At 57.8% G+C, this 17361-nt stretch overlaps 2 protein-coding genes across 4 annotated transcripts; one reads left to right on the top strand and one right to left on the bottom strand.

Moving 5' to 3' along the window:
• The first annotated feature begins 47 nt into the window (after window positions 1-47).
• Window positions 48-11511, top strand: TK1 (thymidine kinase 1). Of its 2 annotated transcripts, XM_077854416.1 has the most exons (7): window positions 50-203; window positions 358-389; window positions 1365-1475; window positions 4116-4209; window positions 9994-10083; window positions 10411-10530; window positions 10642-11511. In XM_077854416.1, exons 1-7 carry the CDS (start codon window positions 138-140, stop codon window positions 10855-10857), a joined length of 729 nt encoding a protein of 242 aa, XP_077710542.1. In that variant the 5' UTR covers window positions 50-137; the 3' UTR covers window positions 10858-11511. The 2 variants fall into 2 exon arrangements, with proteins under 2 accessions (XP_077710541.1, XP_077710542.1); XM_077854415.1 differs by having other exon boundaries at window positions 48-203; window positions 10411-11511.
• Window positions 11512-13170: 1659 nt separating this feature from the next.
• Window positions 13171-17317, bottom strand: SYNGR2 (synaptogyrin 2). 2 transcript variants are annotated; one of them, XM_077854418.1, is made up of 4 exons: window positions 17164-17317; window positions 14934-15171; window positions 14394-14533; window positions 13171-14306 (listed from the first exon to the last, which is right to left on the bottom strand). In XM_077854418.1, exons 1-4 carry the CDS (start codon window positions 17260-17262, stop codon window positions 14109-14111), a joined length of 675 nt encoding a protein of 224 aa, XP_077710544.1. In that variant the 5' UTR covers window positions 17263-17317; the 3' UTR covers window positions 13171-14108. The 2 variants fall into 2 exon arrangements, with proteins under 2 accessions (XP_077710544.1, XP_077710545.1); XM_077854419.1 differs by lacking the exon at window positions 14394-14533.
• Window positions 17318-17361: the final 44 nt, after the last annotated feature.

Below are 17361 nucleotides of genomic sequence, written 5' to 3'. Positions count from 1 at the left end.
ATTGGCTGCGGGGCGCCCGCGCCGGCTCCCGATTGGCCAGCGCGCCCGGGATAAAGGCGGGCGGCGGGGGCACCCGGGTCAGGCTGCTGGGCGGTGGCACCCGAGGGCTCCCGAGCGGCGGGCTTCGTGCAGGCGCCATGAGCTGCATCAACCTGCCCACCGTGCTGCCCGGCTCCCCCAGCAAGACCCGGGGGCAGATCCAGGTGCCGGCGCGGGGGTGGCACCCCGGCGGGCGCGGGTGGCGGGCCGGGGTCGCGACCCGGGTGCGGGTTGGGGTTGGGGTTGGGGTTGGGGTTGTGGCCCTGGCCTGCCGTCCGTGAGCAGCGGGCCCCGAAGTGACCTCTCCTTCTCTCCTAGGTGATTCTAGGACCCATGTTCTCAGGAAAAAGGTAAATAAGTAATGTCCTCGCGGGGACGGCCTTCTCCCCCCTCCCCTCCGGGGGCCCGTCCTCCTCCCCTGCTGCCCCTCTCAGTGCCCCCCTGCAGGACGACCCCTCCCCCGGACCGAGCACGCGTTCCCGCCCCATGCGGTCCTGCAGGAGGGCGCCTCTTCCCTGCCCGCGGGGTTCAGACCCTTCCATGGGGTCATGGCACCACGTCGCCCCCCTGCAGCAGGTTATGGCTGCTGAGGGTGTAGTCCTCCCTCCCCCCACCCTCCCACTAAATCTCTCTTGGAAAGGAGCAGCCAAGTCTTTTCGTTTCGTTTTTTTTTTTTTTTTTCAATTTAAAATTTTAATTCTTCTAAAATGGCGTCCTCGGTGAGCTGGGTCCTGTGCACCCTGCAGCATCCACACTCCTCCTTCCCTTCCTAGTGTTTGTTTCCTTAAGTAGTTTACACACTAAGGAGTCAGGCCAGGATGCCTTTGCTCCCCTGATGTGACAGGACGGTGGCCTGACCCAGGCAGGGCTAGTCGGCCCCCTGAGTGACGCCCTCTGCCCTGGGGGGGTCACTGCAGGGCAAACCTGGTGCCCACCACAGTCAGGCCAGGGTGGGCTCTGGGACCCAGAGGTAACTGCTTTTTTTTCTTGAACAACAACAACAAAAGACTGCGAAGTCAATGCAGACCATGTGAAGACCTCTGGGATGGGACTCTTTGGGGATGCAATCCAGACCCCTCTTCTCTGTCGGAGGCCTTTGACTCTACTCACCCCATCAGATCCCTGAGACATTTATTCTCCCACCCCCTCCCCAGACCACCTGACCTCTGTTCCTTGCCATCACCACCCTCTGTCCTCTCTGGTTTTTCTGTCCATTGGTGGGTCTCAGGCTGTAGACCCCCAGCAGGGGTGGGGGGGGAGCCCCACTTGTGCTAATGGGGACTTCCTTAACATCCTGGGTCTCACCTAGTGCTCTGCTCTTGCAGTACCGAGCTGATGAGAAGGGTCCGTCGCTTCCAGATTGCCCAGTACAAGTGCTTGGTGATCAAGTATGCCAAAGACACGCGGTACAGCAACAGCTTCTCCACGCATGACCGGTCAGTCCCTGTTCTCTCCTGTCCTGTCCCAGCACTTCTTCCGGAAACCTGGTGAAAATGCGCAAGGGCATAGGCCATACTGTCAGAGCGCTCTTCAGCAGGACTGGTTAGCCATGCCGGTGGGCGGCATGGAAACGTGCAACTCAGCAAACTCTCAAGGTCGCTTGGCAAGGGATCTTAGGACTTGGCCTCTCACAGAGTTCTGGCCCGGTGTTCTTCACAAAGGGAGATTTTGTTCCCCCTCTCGCTCCCTCAGAGTCCATTTGGCAATGTCTGGAGACATCTGTAGTCTTCACAGCTGGAGTAGGGGAGGGCATGCTATGGGCATCCAGTGGGGAGAGGCCAGGGATGCTCCTGAATTCCCAGTGCACAGGACGGCCCCCACAACAAATACTGACCCTGCCCCGATGGTCAATAGTGCCGAGCTTACATCTGTGCTGTTGCAAACTGGTTTTGTTTAGCGTGCATGTTGCTTTTCATTTAGCTTTTCAGTTGTTTTATCTTGGTTGACTCTGTTGTCTTGTGGCCTTCATGCTTCCCAGTTTTGTGTTTATCTGCCTGTGCCCTGCACACGTTTCAGTCTGCAACCTGAGGTCGGGAATGAGAGGTTGAGTTTAGTTTTACTCTTGCCTGTTCCTTGGCTGCAGATTTCTGAGCCTGAGATGTTACCTCTTTTGGACTTGTCCGCCCGAGCCGCCAGCGGCAGAGCCACGCTGTGCCACAGGGAGGGCTTGCAGCCTCAGGACTGCCCCGTGTGTGGCTTTGGGGTGGGAATGTGGGGTTTCTGAAGCCGGGCGGGTGGTGGGTGGATAGTGTCTAGGAATTGGAGTTAAAGCATCAGGATGTGAGTGACTGGTGCTTTCTGCCGTGCTGCCCTATGCAGGTCATTTAGGTCTTGCAGTTACTTCTTCCCTAAAACATGTGTCTGCTTCTGCTGCACTGGCCAGGGGCACATCCAGGGAGGGCAGTGCGAGCAGAGGAGGCTGCATTACGCAGTGATAAGTCAGATCAGGGGCATGTCTGAACTTGGCCGGAGCCGCACACATGCCCTCTCACTTGGGCCACAGAAGCTGAGACGGGCCATGGCTGTGACTCAGCCCTTGGCGGGAGTGACAGGGCTCCAGAGATGCTGCCCTTGCCCACCCTCTGGTTTTCTCTGGCTTGGGGTGGGAAAGGGGAATTTAAAATGCAGGAAATACCATCTCCTGCTCTTGCCAGATCTTGGAGTAGACTTATAGCAAGATAATAACTGAGCAGTGGTTGTATTTTATTTTTTCTAAATACAGCTACAGGCTGCTGAGCCTTTGGAAAGTACCAGCCCCCAGGGGTACCTGGATGGCTCAGTTGGTTAAACGTCTGCTTTTGGCTCAGATCGTGATCCCAGGGTCTTGGCATCGAGCCTCCATTTAGGGAGGAGACTGCTTCTCCTTCTCCCTCTGCTCCTCCTCCTGCTCTAGTGTGCACGTGCTCTCTATTTTATTTTATTTTTTAAAGATTTTATTTATTTATTCATGAGAGGCACAGAGAGAGAGAGGCAGAGACACAGGCAGAGGGAGAAGCAGGCCCCATGCAGGGAGCCCGACACGGGACTCGATCCCAGGTCTCCAGGATCACGCCCTGGGCCAAAGGCAGGCGCCAAACCAGTGAGCCACCCAGGGATCCCCTCTCTCTTTCAAATAAATAAATAAAATCTTTAAAAAGGGGCAGGGGAGTACAAGCCCCTCAGAAGGCTACTTAGAGCAGGAAAAATGAACACAGAAGAAAACAACATTGTAGAAAAACACAGAGACTATTTAAAAAGACGGGGGAAAAAAAATAAAAATCAATAAAAATAAAAAGACGGGGGAGAGAGAACAGCATCCCTGTTCAGAAAAGGCCCTGGGTGTGGGGACGGGATGGGGTCCACCGTGCCACGTAATGCACTGGAACCTTCCCACACATGGCCTTTTGCTTTCAAGCTCTTGTGAATACGACTCTCCCTGTGGGGCGCGCAGGGCAGCACTATGACCTTGGATTTGAACCTTGGCTCTGCCAGTTAATAGCCCCACGAACTTGGAAGAATCCTCCGCTCGGCCACAGGAGCCCAACGGAGGGAATTCTCTGGCACTGCAGGCTGAAGTTCAGGCTTCTCTCTGCGGGGACACACGGAGCTCGGGGCCTGGTGCTAATGCTTTGCCCAGGACCACGTTGGACTTTCCCCGGGCAACTTTACCTTTGTGTGCCCCTTCCTCCATAAAAAGAAAGAAGTGAAAAATTATATCTCATGACCGCGTTGATAATAAAGACAACTAGAGTGCAGGCTGAGTTGTATTTACGTACTCTTTTTTCCCATTTTTAAGAGAAAGAAAGCGTTTCGCCTGCCCTGGCCCCCTGAACAGAAGCAGAGCTTTTGAGTCCCCGTTAAGCTTTTTTTTTTTTTTTTCCCCATTAAGCTTTATATCACGCATTGCTCATCTCTGGTCCAGAGCATCAAGTGGCCTAACTTGGGTTGAATAACTGGTCTGAACATGGGTCTTTATTCTCCCCAGATGCCCTCTCACAGGCACTAACTTCAAGCTCGGGCCAAACGGTGCACGTGCTTTGCGGGGAGGGTGGGCCTGGGAGCCGGTCCCTGGCTCACTGCTGGCTTTCTCTCCCCAGGAACACCATGGAGGCACTGCCAGCCTGCCTGCTCCGGGACGTGGCCCAGGAGGCCCTGGGCGTGGCTGTCATAGGCATCGACGAAGGGCAGTTCGTAAGTTGGCTTGTCTGGCCTTCTGCCTACGGACTCCCGGTCTGTAGTTCACTTGCTTTAACCGGTGTCTGAATACCCTCTGGATTCCCCGTACTGCTTTTCATGTTTTAAGGGATTTATTTTACCTTTTTTAAAAAATATATATATACAATAAAAAGAGGGGTGGGGCGGGGCACCTGGGTGGCTTAATCAATTGAGCCTCTGACTCTTGATTTCATTGCAGGTCATGATCTTACGGTCGTGAGATGGAGCCTCCCATTGGGCTCCGTGCTGGGCATGAGGCCTGCTTAAGACTCTCTCTCCCTCCCCTCTCCCCTAAAAAAAAAAAATCTGTAATATATTATATATATATATTTATATTTACAATGAGGGGAAAAAATTAGGTTTCTTGGGGTGCCTGGCTGGCTCAGTCCATAGAGCATATGACTCTTGATCTCGGGGCCATGAGTTCAAGCCAGTTTCTCAACACTGGTGTGTAAGAATGTTTTGCTTGGCTCACTGTTGCTTCTGGCTTGTTCCTCTTCCAGCTGAAGTACATCCTTTAGTAATTCTTACAGCTAGGACGTGTTGGTGGGAAGCTTTCTGCGTCTTGGTAGGAAAATGTCTTTAATGTTCTCTACGGTAAGTAGAGGGCAAAGGGTACCTTGACTATGGTTTCTCCCCGTTGCTTTGGAAAAGCAGTAGCTCTTCCTGCAGCTGAGGAGAAGGCCGCCGTTGGTCTGTGGCTGCCGGCCTGAGCAGGTAACGAGTAACGGGTTTGCTCTCAGGAAAGTGTGTCCTGGGAGGTTCTATGCTTGGTGTCTGGTGTGCCTTTGACATGTGAGCACTCATGTCCCCATGCCTGGTGGGGAGAAGGATGCCACTATCACTCTGAATCTCTCTCCCCACCTCTGGCAGGTGTTCTGGGAACATCTCCCAGTGTGTGTGCTTTCAAAGCCTGCTTTTTATTTGGGATTTCCAGTTCTTTTTGTGTAAGTCCTGCTCTAATTCACATATCCTTGCTATTTACAGATGTACCATTTGTCTTTATTTATTCATGAGAGACACAGACTGAGAGAGAGAGAGAGGCAGACACATAGGCAGAGGGAGAAGCAGGCCCCTCACACGGAGCCCGATGTGGGACTTGATCCCAGGACTCCAGGATCACAACCTGAGCCAAAGGCATCTGATGCTCAACCGCTGAGCCACCCAGGTGCCCCTGTACCGTTTGTTTTAACTGCTGCTGTTCCTTCCCTTGTCTTTCTGAAAATCGTGCGTGAAAGCCTTTCCTGGCTCACTCTTTTCCAAGTCAGTGATGGGGAGGCTTGCTGTTGGCTTCTCAGGTTGCCCTGGAAGGGTGCATTAAGAGAACGGAATTGAGAAAGCGTTAGGGGTCCCTGGTGCGGGGTGGCATACCTAGAGGTTGCATGTGTGGCCTCTACTGACCTTCTGCCACTGGAATTTGGGCACCTGGTCCCCCACCTTTTTTTTTTTTAAGAATGTATTTATTTATTTATTTGAGGGAAAGGAAGGGGGGGGAGAGGGAGAAGCAGGCTCCCCACTGAGTAGGGAGCCCGACACAGGGCTGGATGCCAGGACCCTGAGATATCATGACATGAGCTGAAGACAGACACTTAACCCCGTGAGCCACCCAGGGTCCCTGTGCCCTGAAATTCTTTTGTGTGTGTGTTTGGTGAGTGGTTAGTGATTGCTGCAGGGAGAATCCATCTTGGGAACCGGGGGCATCTATCCCACTGAGGGGCTGGAGAGGGCTTGGTTATTAGGACTAGGGCTTGTAGGGGTCATTCTGGACAGGGTTTTAGGAGGTTAGCTTAGTTCTCAATTCAACGCCCTCAGGAAGGAGGGTGATCCCGACCGGGATCCTAAACCTTCTTGCTAGGGAGGGAGAACCATGAGGCTGAAGTGGAGTCGATAAAGCAGCAGCAGTCACTCCTGTTGGCCAGGACAGGGGAATGTTTGGTCCCTTGTAGCTTATTGAGTGTTGACGTCTGTCTCCGCTCAGACAGGACTATGGAGGGTCTTGTTTTTGTCTTGACACATTGCAGTCATAGAGTGGCCTTGCCTCATGCTCGTGCTCCATGAAATTATTTATGTTCCACGTGATAACTCCAGGGCCCAGTTGTGAGGGCCAGGCCAGCTCCTGCTGCTGGGCTGCTGTTCTCTTTTTACAACCCAGAACAACAAACAAAGCCCCATTACACGTTGGTTCTACATCTGTCTAGTTTTTATAGGCGTGCATTTTTATTTAATTAATTAATTAATTAAAATATTTTATTTATTCATGAGAGACACAGAGAAAGAGGCAGAGACACAGGCAGAGGGAGAAGCAGGCTCCATGCAGGGAGCCCGACGTGGGACTCGATCCCGGGACTCCAGGATCACACCATGAGCCCAAGGCAGGCGCTAAACCGCTGAGCCACCCAGGGATCCCCTGAGCCCCCCAGGGATCCCCAGCGTGCATTTTTAAATAGAGGGGCCTCCTATCACACTGTGGGCCGTTTACCCGTATCAGCAAGTGTACCCATCCTTATGAGTGTTTACAAATGTACTACCTCACTTATGCCAGCCCCCTGGCATGTGCATTTGAAGTCTGTGATGGGCATCTTGGGCTGCTGGCTGTTGTATTGGGATTTATCTGCTAAGTGGAATTGCTGGTCAAGGGGCCAATTCCATTCATTCATTCATTCATTCATTCATCCATGCTTTTTCTGGGCTTGTGCCCCACACCAGCTGTGTTCTCAGGGTTGGGGATTCAGCCAGAGTCTCCACCCCTGAGCCTACCTTCTAGTCCAGGGAGAGAATGATGTCCTAGGTCAGGTGGAGACAACTGGCCTGAAAGGCAATGCCAGGGGGACAGAGCTAAGGTGGGGTGGCTAGGAAGGGGCCTGCGGGAGAGCCAGGGAATGAGCTGTTGGCCGGCTGTGTCTGCGGTAGGAGGGAGGTGGGTGGGCTCTGGGCAGGCTGAGTGGAGAGTGAACAGCAGGCGCAGAGGACAGGGCGGTGGGACCGCTGAGCCTTTGCAGAGATTCCCTAGGAGAGAGGTGTAAAGGGCAAATGGCAGAGGGTGCGTGTTTGTGCACACCCGTGCCCGCGCACCCTGTTCTACTGCATTTCTCTGCTACAGAGAAATTACTGCTACTGCTACTTGACATCTGTTTCCATGTTTATTGGCTATTTATATTTCTTTATCTTTTAAATTGCCTTGTAAGGGCTTTCACTCCTTTTTCTCTTGGTTTATCTTTCTTCCAGTGCACTTGATGGCTGGTGTCACTTTGTCATGTGCTGTGATATCCTCCCTATTGGCCTTTGAATTCTGTCTGTGGCATTTCATGTAGCGTTTCACCATCCACAGCTGAATATTTTACTTTGTCCGTCCTTTATTACTGTCCTTTGTGGCCTTTGCCCCTGTGAGGCCAGCATGCCTGCCAGGGAGTGAGGCCCCAGCGGGGGCAGAGCCAGGGGTCACTTGGCCGCACGTCACAAGCCAGCCAGCTCTTGGCAGAAAGATGACGGAGGTGCAAATCCACTCGGAGGCTTCCTAATCTCTACTCTGGGCTCTGTCCCCTCCATCAAAACTCCTTTAGGAAGCGAGCTTGCTGCCGGTCACCCGGAGGTGTGGCATGGGCAGCTGGACACGAGTGGGCACACTTGCCACCAGCTGAGAACCCTCTGCTGGTACTTTCCTACATGGATCCCATGTTGTAACTGTGTCTGCCAGGAAAACCCAAAGTTTGTAAAGTGCTTAGAAGTTCTATTATGTTTTTTATTTATTTAGTTTAAACATTTCGTTAACTTATTTGAGAGGGAGTGAGAGAGATCACAGAGGGCGAGGGAGAAGCAAACTCGCCACTGAGCAAGGAGCCCAACGCGGGACTCGATCCCAGGACCCCGGGATCATGACCTGAGCTGAAAGCAGACGCTTAACCTACTGAGCCACCCAGGCACCTTACTTATTTTTTAAGAGTTTTTATTTATTTAAGTAATCTCTTTACCCAACGTGGCGCTCAAACTCACACCCTGAGATCAAGAGTGGCGCTCTTCTGACTGAGCCAGCTGGGCACCCTGAGGTTCTAGTTTACTTTATATTCTTTTAAAGATTGTATTTACTTGAGAGAGTGGGAGGGAGTGGGGGGAGGGGCAGAGGAGAGGGGAAGCCAACTCCCTGCTGAGCATTTCCCCACCCAGAGATCATGACCTGAGCCAAAACTGAGAGTTGGAGTTTAACAGACCGCACTCCCCAGAGGCCCCGCTGAAGTTTTATTTTAAGTGTAACCTGTATTACTTGCCTAGGGCTGCTGTAACAAGTGGCACCAAGCAGACAGCTTACACAGCAGCAACTGATTCTCTCCCAATTCTCGAGGCTGGAAGCCCAAAGTCAGGGTGTGGACAGCAGGCTCGTTTCCTTGTGAGGGCTGGGATGGGAATAGTCCAGGCCTCTGCCCTTGGCTTGTAGATGGCCATCTTCCCTCTGTGTCTCTGTCCAAGTGCCCCTTTCTCGTAAGGACAGCAGTCCTATTGAATTGGGGCTCACCTTGCTGACCTTACTTTAATTGGGTGGCATTTGCAAAGACCCTTCCTCCGAATGAGGTCAGATGCTGAGGTATTGGGGGTGAAGGTTTCAATGTGAATTTGGAGGGCGGGAGGGGACACAGGTCAACCCATAATATAACATAAAAACTAACAGCAATAAAAATAAATGCCAGTAACGTGCTTCCCAGCGAGTGTTGTGAAGTGTTGCCGGCCATCTGCACAGAGCTCTCCTTATCTTTGAGACCTTGGGAACGCCTGCTGGGGACTGTTTCCCAGGGAGGTGGCATGTGAACAGGAGACGAAGTGAGATCTTTGAATGTCGGCATCATTTGCATGTGGGACCATGCTAGCATGGGGGGTGGGGCGGGGGGGGGGTGCTTCTGTAGCTTGGGTCTGGCCAGCCCTACAGAGAGTAGTAGGAGTTGGCTTCGTCTGAATCCTACTCAAATCACTCTTGGTTTTCCTAGCCACCTTCACGGTCCTTGTCTTTGCTAACTGTCCAGGTCTCTGTAACCTCACACCCCAGTAAGTGGGCCAGGTCGGGCCTGAACAGCGTGGGGAGAGGCCCACTGCCCCAAGACAAGAACGTGCCCGTTCACACAACCCAAAGAGCAATCCAGATAGACACAGTCCACTGGAGGCAGTATGCTTGCACAGTGAAAACCCAAAGGATCTGCACAAGTAGCAGCCTCACCCTGGCCCCTCAGGATGACAGCTGGTTTACCAAGTAAACACAGGGCCTGCTGTGTAAATAGCTGGCGGAAACTTGACCCCTCTCAGGCATCAAGTAACTTATCTGTTCACTATTTGAGGGCCCGGGATCTGTGAGCAATACCAGGAGCCTTCCTTGCCATTTCTTCAGCTCAGAAACATGAAGTCATGGCCAAGGTCACACATGGGTCCAACCAGAGCAGGGTTTAAGGCAGGCAGCCCTCTAGCCTGAGCCTTTGGCCACCACGGTATTAGACTGCCTCCAGCTGGGCTGCATCACCTAGGGACAGGTCCCATGTGCTGGGGCCTGGAGCGTACCAGTTCTGTCATGGAGAGCTGGTGGATGGTCAGGCAACGGGGCCGGTTGTAGGTGTGCGTGGCTGTGTGGAGTGAGGGTGAGCACAGAGACACTTATCTCCTGATCTGGGGTGCTGGCTGGGGGCTGGGGTCGCCCTGTTCTCATGCTCCACACTGGTGGGTGACAGTGTCCCTCTGTGGCCCCCGGAAGCTGCTGAAGCTTGCTGCCATCCCGCCCCCTTCCAGTTCCCAGACATTGTGGAGTTCAGTGAGACTATGGCCAACGCCGGGAAGACTGTGATCGTGGCCGCATTGGATGGGACCTTCCAGAGGAAGGTGAGGGGTCTGAGCTGGGCCTTGGGAAGGGATCGGGAGGGAGGGGGCGAGGGGTGGGGCAGGAACAGGGCCTCCTCTCTCAGCGCAGTGCTCCCTGGATGACCAGGGCTTGGTCCTTGGGCACACGTTCAGCCGGGGGTGCCTTAGCCTGGGCACTCAGATGAGTCCATCCCAGACTGGATGCTGTCTGCTGCAGGGGATGGCACTCTGGGGAAAGCAAGCCGAGCCAAGGTTTCCGTGCCTCCCTGCTCTGAGTCCAAGGATTTCAAGGAAAACCCACCTGGTCAGGTAGATGTGCTCACCTGCTGTCTTCCCCGGGGAGTGCAGGCATTCGGGACCATCCTGAACCTGGTGCCGCTGGCCGAGAGCGTCGTGAAGCTGACAGCCGTGTGCATGGAGTGTTTCCGCGAGGCCGCCTACACCAAGCGACTCGGCTCGGAGAAGGAGGTAGCCTCCCCCGCCTGCCCCTGCCTGCTGGGGGGAGGAGGAGTGGGGGGGCGCTGTGCCGCCGCTCCCCCCACCCCTGCTCAGTGCAGGCCCTTTCTGTCCCGGGGCCAGGTTGAGGTGATCGGAGGAGCAGACAAATACCACTCCGTGTGCCGCCTCTGCTACTTCAAGAAGGCGTCGAGCCCGCCCATGGGGCTGGACAGCAGGGAGAACAAGGAGAACGTGCTGGTGCTGGTGCCCGGAAAGCCCGGGGAGGGCAAGGAGGCCACAGGAGTCCGCAAGCTCTTTGCTCCCCAGCACGTCCTGCAGTGCAGCCCCGCCAACTGAGGCGGCCCCTGCTGGATGCCCCTTCCCCTGCCCCTGCCCCTGCCCCTGCCACCGGTGCAGCCCTCCCAGAGACACAGGGGGAGGAGCGGGGATGGAGAGGAAGGGGGGGGACTTTGTGAGTCCCGGCGCGAGTCCGGGTGGCGGCGGCCCCGGTTCCCCTTCTCTGTTCCTTTCCCGGCTGCCGGTCTGCTCTTGAGCTCAGGGTCTGGCCGCAGACGGGGGGGCCCCCCCGCCCTCCTGGGGGGTGCGGGGCACAACCACACACTTAACAATGTGGCAGGGCTGCCGTGGCTTCTTCCCCTTTGTGGCCTTGGCTGTTGAGTTTCTGTTCCCACTGGGAAGTCCGGGCGCCAGCACTTCCAGCTCCACACCAGGCTCGTCCCACGCCAAGGCTTCTGTCCCCGCCGGCGGGGACCACTCCTGGCCCCCAGGGTGGCCCGACTTTGTGCCCTCCGGCTGCCCCCAGGGCCCTGCCTACACTCTGATCACCTCCAGAGTTACAGCTTCTCTCTCTCACCTGGGAGACACCCTGCTGGGGCTCAGGTCCCCGGGCTTACCTTTAAAATGGGGGAGGGGGTTAGGGGCAGAGGTGGCTTGCCCCAGGGTCTGTGATCCTGTTGTAGTTTGTGAATTAATAACTAATATTAAAACTTACTGATTGGCTAAGGTTTTATTTGTGGGGGACGCCTGGGTGGCTCAGCAGCTGAGCGTCTGCCTTCAGCCCAGGGCATGACCCCGGGGTCCTGGGATCAAGTCCTACATCCGGAGTGTCTGTCTCTCATGAATAAATACATAAAGTCTTTTTTTTTTTTTTTTAAGATTTTATGTATTTATTCATGAGAGACAAAGACACAGGCAGAGGGAGAAACAGGCTCCACACAGGGAGCCTGACATGGGACTTGATCCTGGGTCTCCAGGATCACGCCCTGGGCTGAAGGTGGCACTAAACCGCTGAGCCACCTACCTGGGCTGCCCTAAAATCTTAAAAAAAAAAAAAAAAGATTTTTAAGAGCACAAGCTGGAGGATGGACAGAGGCAGAGGGAGAAAAAGCAGCAGGTTTCCCACTGAGCAGAGAGCCCGATCCCAGGCAGAAGTCAGACACTTAACCTAGCCACCCAGGTGCCCCAAAAGCACATGTCATTAACAGCCTGGGATGCCCCAGGTCTCCCTGTAGACAGCTCTGATGTGACACGGTGGGGATTTCCTTCCAGATCTTTTTCTAGTACTACTAGTCTCTTAGCCACAACAGTTTAACTGAGAAGCGACCACGAAGCGCATCCTAGGAAGAATGTTTGCTTGCTCTTCTGTCTGGATGAGTTTCAGGACAAGATGGGTGGACGGAGGAGCCTGGGACCCAGGACAAAGACAAGGCTGTGGTCAGGGCTGCCAGCTGGGGTGTGGGGTCAGGTTTTGTTTGTGAAACAGACACTCGATAGCTCGAGATCCCAGAAGACTAGCTCAGCTGTACCTTGTAAAGTGGGCTGTCAGCGGCTTGCATTGAAGCAAGAACCCGCTGGGGTGGGCAAGCCCCTCTGTCCCCACCCTGGTGCAGATGGGATTGAGGTTCTGGGGTCAGTCACCCTGGCTTGCCTCTCCCTTTTGTTCTACTCTAGCTTGCTGGTGACTGGTCCTGAGTCACACTGAGGTGTTCACAGAACCATATTCGTTGGTTCTCAGGATTTTCTTTTTTTTTTTTTTTCATGGAACTCACTCACGTAGAGTGGAGCAAACTTTATTATTTTTTTTTATTGGTTCTCAGGATTTTCAAACAGGCCCACTTTTGACAGTTCTTGTTGTCACTGCTCCAAAAGGGAATTGAGGGGTTTCAGGGGCCCTGACCTCTCCTGTCAGGGATAGGCTCGCTCCCTTGGGGCCGGCCATCCCAGGACAGGCTCCAGAGGTGCCAGCCTCTGTCTGCAGGAAGGGAGGACCAGCCCTTGCCGGGGTACTGCTCACTTGGCTAGAAGGGGTTGGGAAGCAAAGGGTTACCAGGGGAGGGGCAGCCAGTGGGTCAGCTCCCAGGTGCCCCCACCCCAACTCCAGCAAGGGCACAGCAGGGCCTTGGCAAGGCAGTCCAGAAGAACTGTCTTGTTTACAGGCTGAGTACAGCTGCTATTTTAAGATGCCGTTGGACGGCAGTGTGAGGAATGAGACCCCAGATGAGGGAGTGTGCGCACACGCATGCGCTAGAGCTGCAGACTGCTGCCCACTGTTCAAAATGCAAGTTCATAAAGCACACCCTCCCAGGGTGTACCCCAGAGTGGGACGTCTCTTCCACCCCCAGGCTGAGGCCTAACTAAAGACAAGGGAGATTATGAACAAGAAAAACATTTATTCTGTCTTGGAAGCAGTCTACTAGAACCACGGATCTGTGCATCTTCCCCCGGAGCCTTTGGAGCCTTTATAATACATTCAGGACAGCCCGGGGCTGTGGGCGCACCCCACACCTGACAGTGGCCGAATATTTACATAAAGCTGGGTGTTTCCTCCGGTCAGGCAAAGCCCTTCCCTGTTGCCAAGGGGTGGGAACGAGGAGAAGGGAGTGCAGCCCCGTGTCCCCCCACCCCCACCCCGCGGCGGGTGTCCGCCCAGCGCCCAGCCCCGAGGCTGTCAGGCCACCCGCCCGGAAGCCCTGGCAGAGCAGGGACCCTCGATCCGAGAGCGAGCAGACGTGACAGCAGCAAGCACAGGGCTGCCAGCTTCTGGCGCACGCAGGGGCTGCGGGCACGACGGCGCCGGGAGGTGGGAACCAAACCTGAGTGAGCGGGAGAGGGCGCCCGGGCCCAGCACCAGCAGGCGAGCCCAGGGAAGGCTCCAAGGCTCATCTTTGGCACAGAAGCCCAAGTAACTGCGGCCACCACAGTCTGGACCTGGGCCCGGCTCCCTTGGGCTGGGGAGAAGCTAAGGCACTTGTCAAAACAGCAGGTCGGGCACTTCTAGCTACTTCGGGTAGCGTTGGGTTGGGGATTATTAAAAGCAATGACAAAACACATCTGGCTAAAAACCTTTTCTAAAAAATGCCCTTGAGGAGTGGTGGCTGAAGCCCGGGGGGCGGAGGCACTGCTCCACCGCAGCCGGGCCGGGAGGCTGGGGCTCCAGGCTGCGCGGCGGCTCCTCGGACAGGCACCCCAGGCACCCGACAGGGTGAGGGGCCACAGCCCCGGGAGGCGAGGCAAGGCTCGTGGGAGGAGTCCAGGAGGGAGAGGCCCCCGACACCCTCTCTGCCTCCCTTACCATCCCCAGCTGCAGCTCAGTACACAGGGGGCGGCTGGTAGCCCTCAGTGGTCTCGGCATTCTGGGTGAAGGGCGGCTGTTGGTAGTTGTCTACAGACGCACCGGGGTAGGAGGCATAGGCCGTGCTGGGGTCAGGAGTGGGGTCTACGTAGTTCTGGATGAAGTCGTCCACTCCCGCCTTGTAGCGCTGGTAGGCCAGGGAGGCCAGCGCACCCTGCGGGGAGCCCCGAGTTTTGGGTTCCTCAGCCTCCACCACCCTTCTCCAAAGACACTGCAACCCTGCCCGCCCCGGCCCACCTACCCAGGAGAAGATGGAGAAGAAGCTGAAGGTGATGGCCGCCCGGGCCGAGTCGGCCCCCACGAACACGTCTTCCACCTTGGTGGCCGCCCACTGGTTGGTAAGGAAGCAGAAACCAACAAACCACAGGAAGGTCCAGAGAGCTGGGAAGAAGGCCGGAAGGCAAGGTCAGCTCCGTGGAGGGGGCAGGGGCTGTTCGGGGACCCAGGAGAGGCCCCCTGTGGTGGTGGGGGGAGCGGGGTGGCCCTTGGCCAGGATCTCCCAGAAGCCTCCAGGAATATAAAGGGCACCGATGCAGAAAGCCAGGGTGGGGACTGGGGTGCCTGGCTCCAAAGCCCGGTGACCACCACTCAGTGCCGGTGGGCTTCGGCAGAGATCCCCGCCAGCAAGCCGGTCTGCTCACGTGGGGCCGGGGGCCCCCGCTGCTCCTGGGCCTTCCGGAGGTTGCCGAGGCCCTGCCATCCCAGAGCCCCAGGGCTTTGGGGAACACCGCCTGCTCCTCTTCGCCTCCCAAAGTCGAATGGGGGCGCTGCTAGCAGATACCTGAGAAGAGCAGGTCGCTGACGACCAGGTATTTGCGGTCCGTGGCGTTGCTGATCTGGGGGAAGTAGGCGTCAACCACTAGGAAGGCGGCAGAGCCCAGGAAGGCTAGCACCCCGATGGCACTTCCATAGCCACACGCGTCCTCGTTGTGGTTGAAAATGCAGTATTTCTGAATGGAGTGGTGGGTGTTGGTGTAGCCCTCGCCGAAAATGCAGGAGAACACAATCAGAGCAAAGACCTGAGGGAACAGGGCAGGGAGGGGCTGAGTGGCCGCCAGACAGACCCCACAGGGGCACACATGACAGGGGCCCTGGGCCCCCCCACTGGTGCTGCTCCCCTCTGGGAGGTCAGGCACCACGGCCCCTTCTGAGCTTGCGGAGTAGCGGACAGGCACGTTGCTTCCTGGTGCCCAGTCCCCACTTCTCCTTACCCCCTTCCCCCGGGGCCACCTGCAGATACCAGCACAGCCGCCACCCCCTAGCCAGGGATTCCTGGACGCTGGGCCAGTGGAGGGGAAGGCGGGGGATGGACGGACGGACGGGGATCTCCTGAGAGGGGACTACCCCGCTGCCGCTGCCTGCTGGGAGGGGTCATCGTGCTTCAGTAGGAGATGACACAAAGTCACAGAAGCCCAGGCTCGGAGCTTCACCCCCAGATCACCTTCTGCCTGAGTCACCTCCGTGGCGTCCAACCTCTGCCTGAACACCTCCGGCGATGGAGGGCTCCCCCTACCTCTTGGGAAAGCCATGCCAGCCGGTGCTGAGCTGAAGCCCGTGCCCCCTCCAGCTCCTTCCTGCCCCAGCGTGGCCTCCCCAGCTTGGCCAGCTCTCCTCCTACAAGGACTACTGGTCTCTTTGGTATCCAGACTCCCCCTCTGAGGGAAGCCCAGCCTGCTTCCTGCCCACAGGTGAGTCCTGTCTGCACGGGGCCTGTCTGGGCCTCAGCTGCCCAGAACCCAGGCTAATCTGATTGGCAGGCCTGTGGACACAGTTCTGCACCCAGAACCCTGGAGGTCCTAGTTGGGCCTGCCAGCTCTGGGAGGGGCTCTGGGCCCTCGGGAACAGCCTCAGGTCACAAGCTCACCTCCTCCCTAAACTTCAAGGCCACCACCGATCCCTGCCCCAGGCCAGCAGATGCAGGACGGTGTGCACACCTGGCTCTCACTGACAGGGGCCCAGGCCTGTCCCCTGCCCTGCCCTGAGGAGGGCCTGTCAATAGGCTCTGGAGCTGGCAGTCACAAGCCCCACCCCCAGCTGGACATGAAGCCGGAACTCCGGGATGCTGGCAGCAGTGTGCCAGGCCCCACTCCTGGCACAGCCGGCCCGACACATGGGCGTCTGCCCCTTGGAACAGACCCCAGGGTCAGGCAGGCAGGGGGCCTGGGTGCCACCAGGGCACCTCGTTAGGCTCCAGGCCCAGGAGGGCATGGGTGGGCCCTTGAGTCCCAGCCCTCCGCCTGCCCACTCTGAGACCTTGCCCGGCTCTAGGCGCTGTTGGTTGCTCAAGAGCCTGCGGCCCCCCTGAGCCCCGTCACCCCCTAACCTGGGGCCGGGGCCTCCCCTACTTGCGGTCCCCGACCTTGCGTGGGGAAGCGGGGCCGGGGCCTGCTCCGGAGCGGAAGGGAGAGCCTGTTTCGGGGCGCCCGACCGCCCGGGGCCCCACGTGGCTTGGGAAAGCCCCTTCCCGGCGCATTCCCCGAGCCCGAGTCCCAGGACGCCGCCACCTGTCCTGGAGCTGCCCCAAGCCCCTCCCACCGCCAGCGGGGCCACAGGCCTGCTCCCCGCGGCGCCTCGGGGCCGTCCCGCGCCCGGGCCCGGCCGGTGGGGGCAGCGGGGACCGGGGCCGCGCGGGAGGAGCTGGGGCCCGGGGGCGCGGAGGGGATGGAGGGGGATGGAGGGGGATGGGGGGGCGCGGGGGGGATGGAGGGGGATGGAGGGGGATGGGGGGGCGCGGGAGGGGATGGAGGGGGATGGAGGGGGATGGGGGGCGCGGGGGGGATGGAGGGCGGGGGGCGGAGGGGGACGGAGCGGGATGGGGGGCGCGGAGGGGGCGGCGCGGGGCCCGGGCCCGCTCCCGCTCGCCGTCCGCACGCGCAGCCCCCGCCCGCCCGGCCCGGCCCGGCCGCCGCCACCTGTCGCGCTCCCGGCTCGCGGCCCCCCCGCCCCCGCCCCCGCCCCCGCCCCGCCCGGCGGCCCCGTCCGCCCCCCGCCCCGCGGCCCCGCCGGCTCACCAGGCACACGACGCGCGTCACCACCTGCGGCTGCGTCAGGAAGCGCCGCAGGTCGAAGGAGCCGCCGGCCTTGGCCGCCCCGTAGGCCCCGCTCTCCATGTCGCCGTCGCCGCCGCCGCCGCGGACTGCGGAGGAACCCGGCCGCCGCCCGGCCCCGCCCCGCCCCGCCCCGCCCCGCCGGCCCCGCCCCGCCCCGCC

Source organism: Canis aureus, chromosome 16 (assembly GCF_053574225.1).
Source record: "Canis aureus isolate CA01 chromosome 16, VMU_Caureus_v.1.0, whole genome shotgun sequence".
Lineage (NCBI taxonomy): Eukaryota > Metazoa > Chordata > Mammalia > Carnivora > Canidae > Canis > Canis aureus.
The sequence above is the reverse complement of the archived record's forward strand: the minus strand, read 5'-3'. Positions and strand labels throughout refer to the sequence as shown.

What these genes read in the sequence shown, in the direction of transcription:
- TK1 (XM_077854415.1), top strand. Translation starts at nt 138, where the DNA reads ATGAGCTGCATCAACCTGCCCACCGTGCTGCCCGGCTCCCCCAGCAAG. An exon ending in CCCATGTTCTCAGGAAAAAG is followed by an intron (nt 390 to 1,364) that starts GTAAATAAGTAA and finishes CTGCTCTTGCAG; the next exon opens with TACCGAGCTGATGAGAAGGG. An exon ending in ATGGGACCTTCCAGAGGAAG is followed by an intron (nt 10,084 to 10,410) that starts GTGAGGGGTCTG and finishes CGGGGAGTGCAG; the next exon opens with GCATTCGGGACCATCCTGAA.
- SYNGR2 (XM_077854418.1), bottom strand. Translation starts at nt 17,262, where the DNA reads ATGGAGAGCGGGGCCTACGGGGCGGCCAAGGCCGGCGGCTCCTTCGAC. An exon ending in TGACGCGCGTCGTGTGCCTG is followed by an intron (nt 15,172 to 17,163) that starts GTGAGCCGGCGG and finishes CTGTTCCCTCAG; the next exon opens with GTCTTTGCTCTGATTGTGTT. An exon ending in CAGCGACCTGCTCTTCTCAG is followed by an intron (nt 14,534 to 14,933) that starts GTATCTGCTAGC and finishes CCTTCTTCCCAG; the next exon opens with CTCTCTGGACCTTCCTGTGG.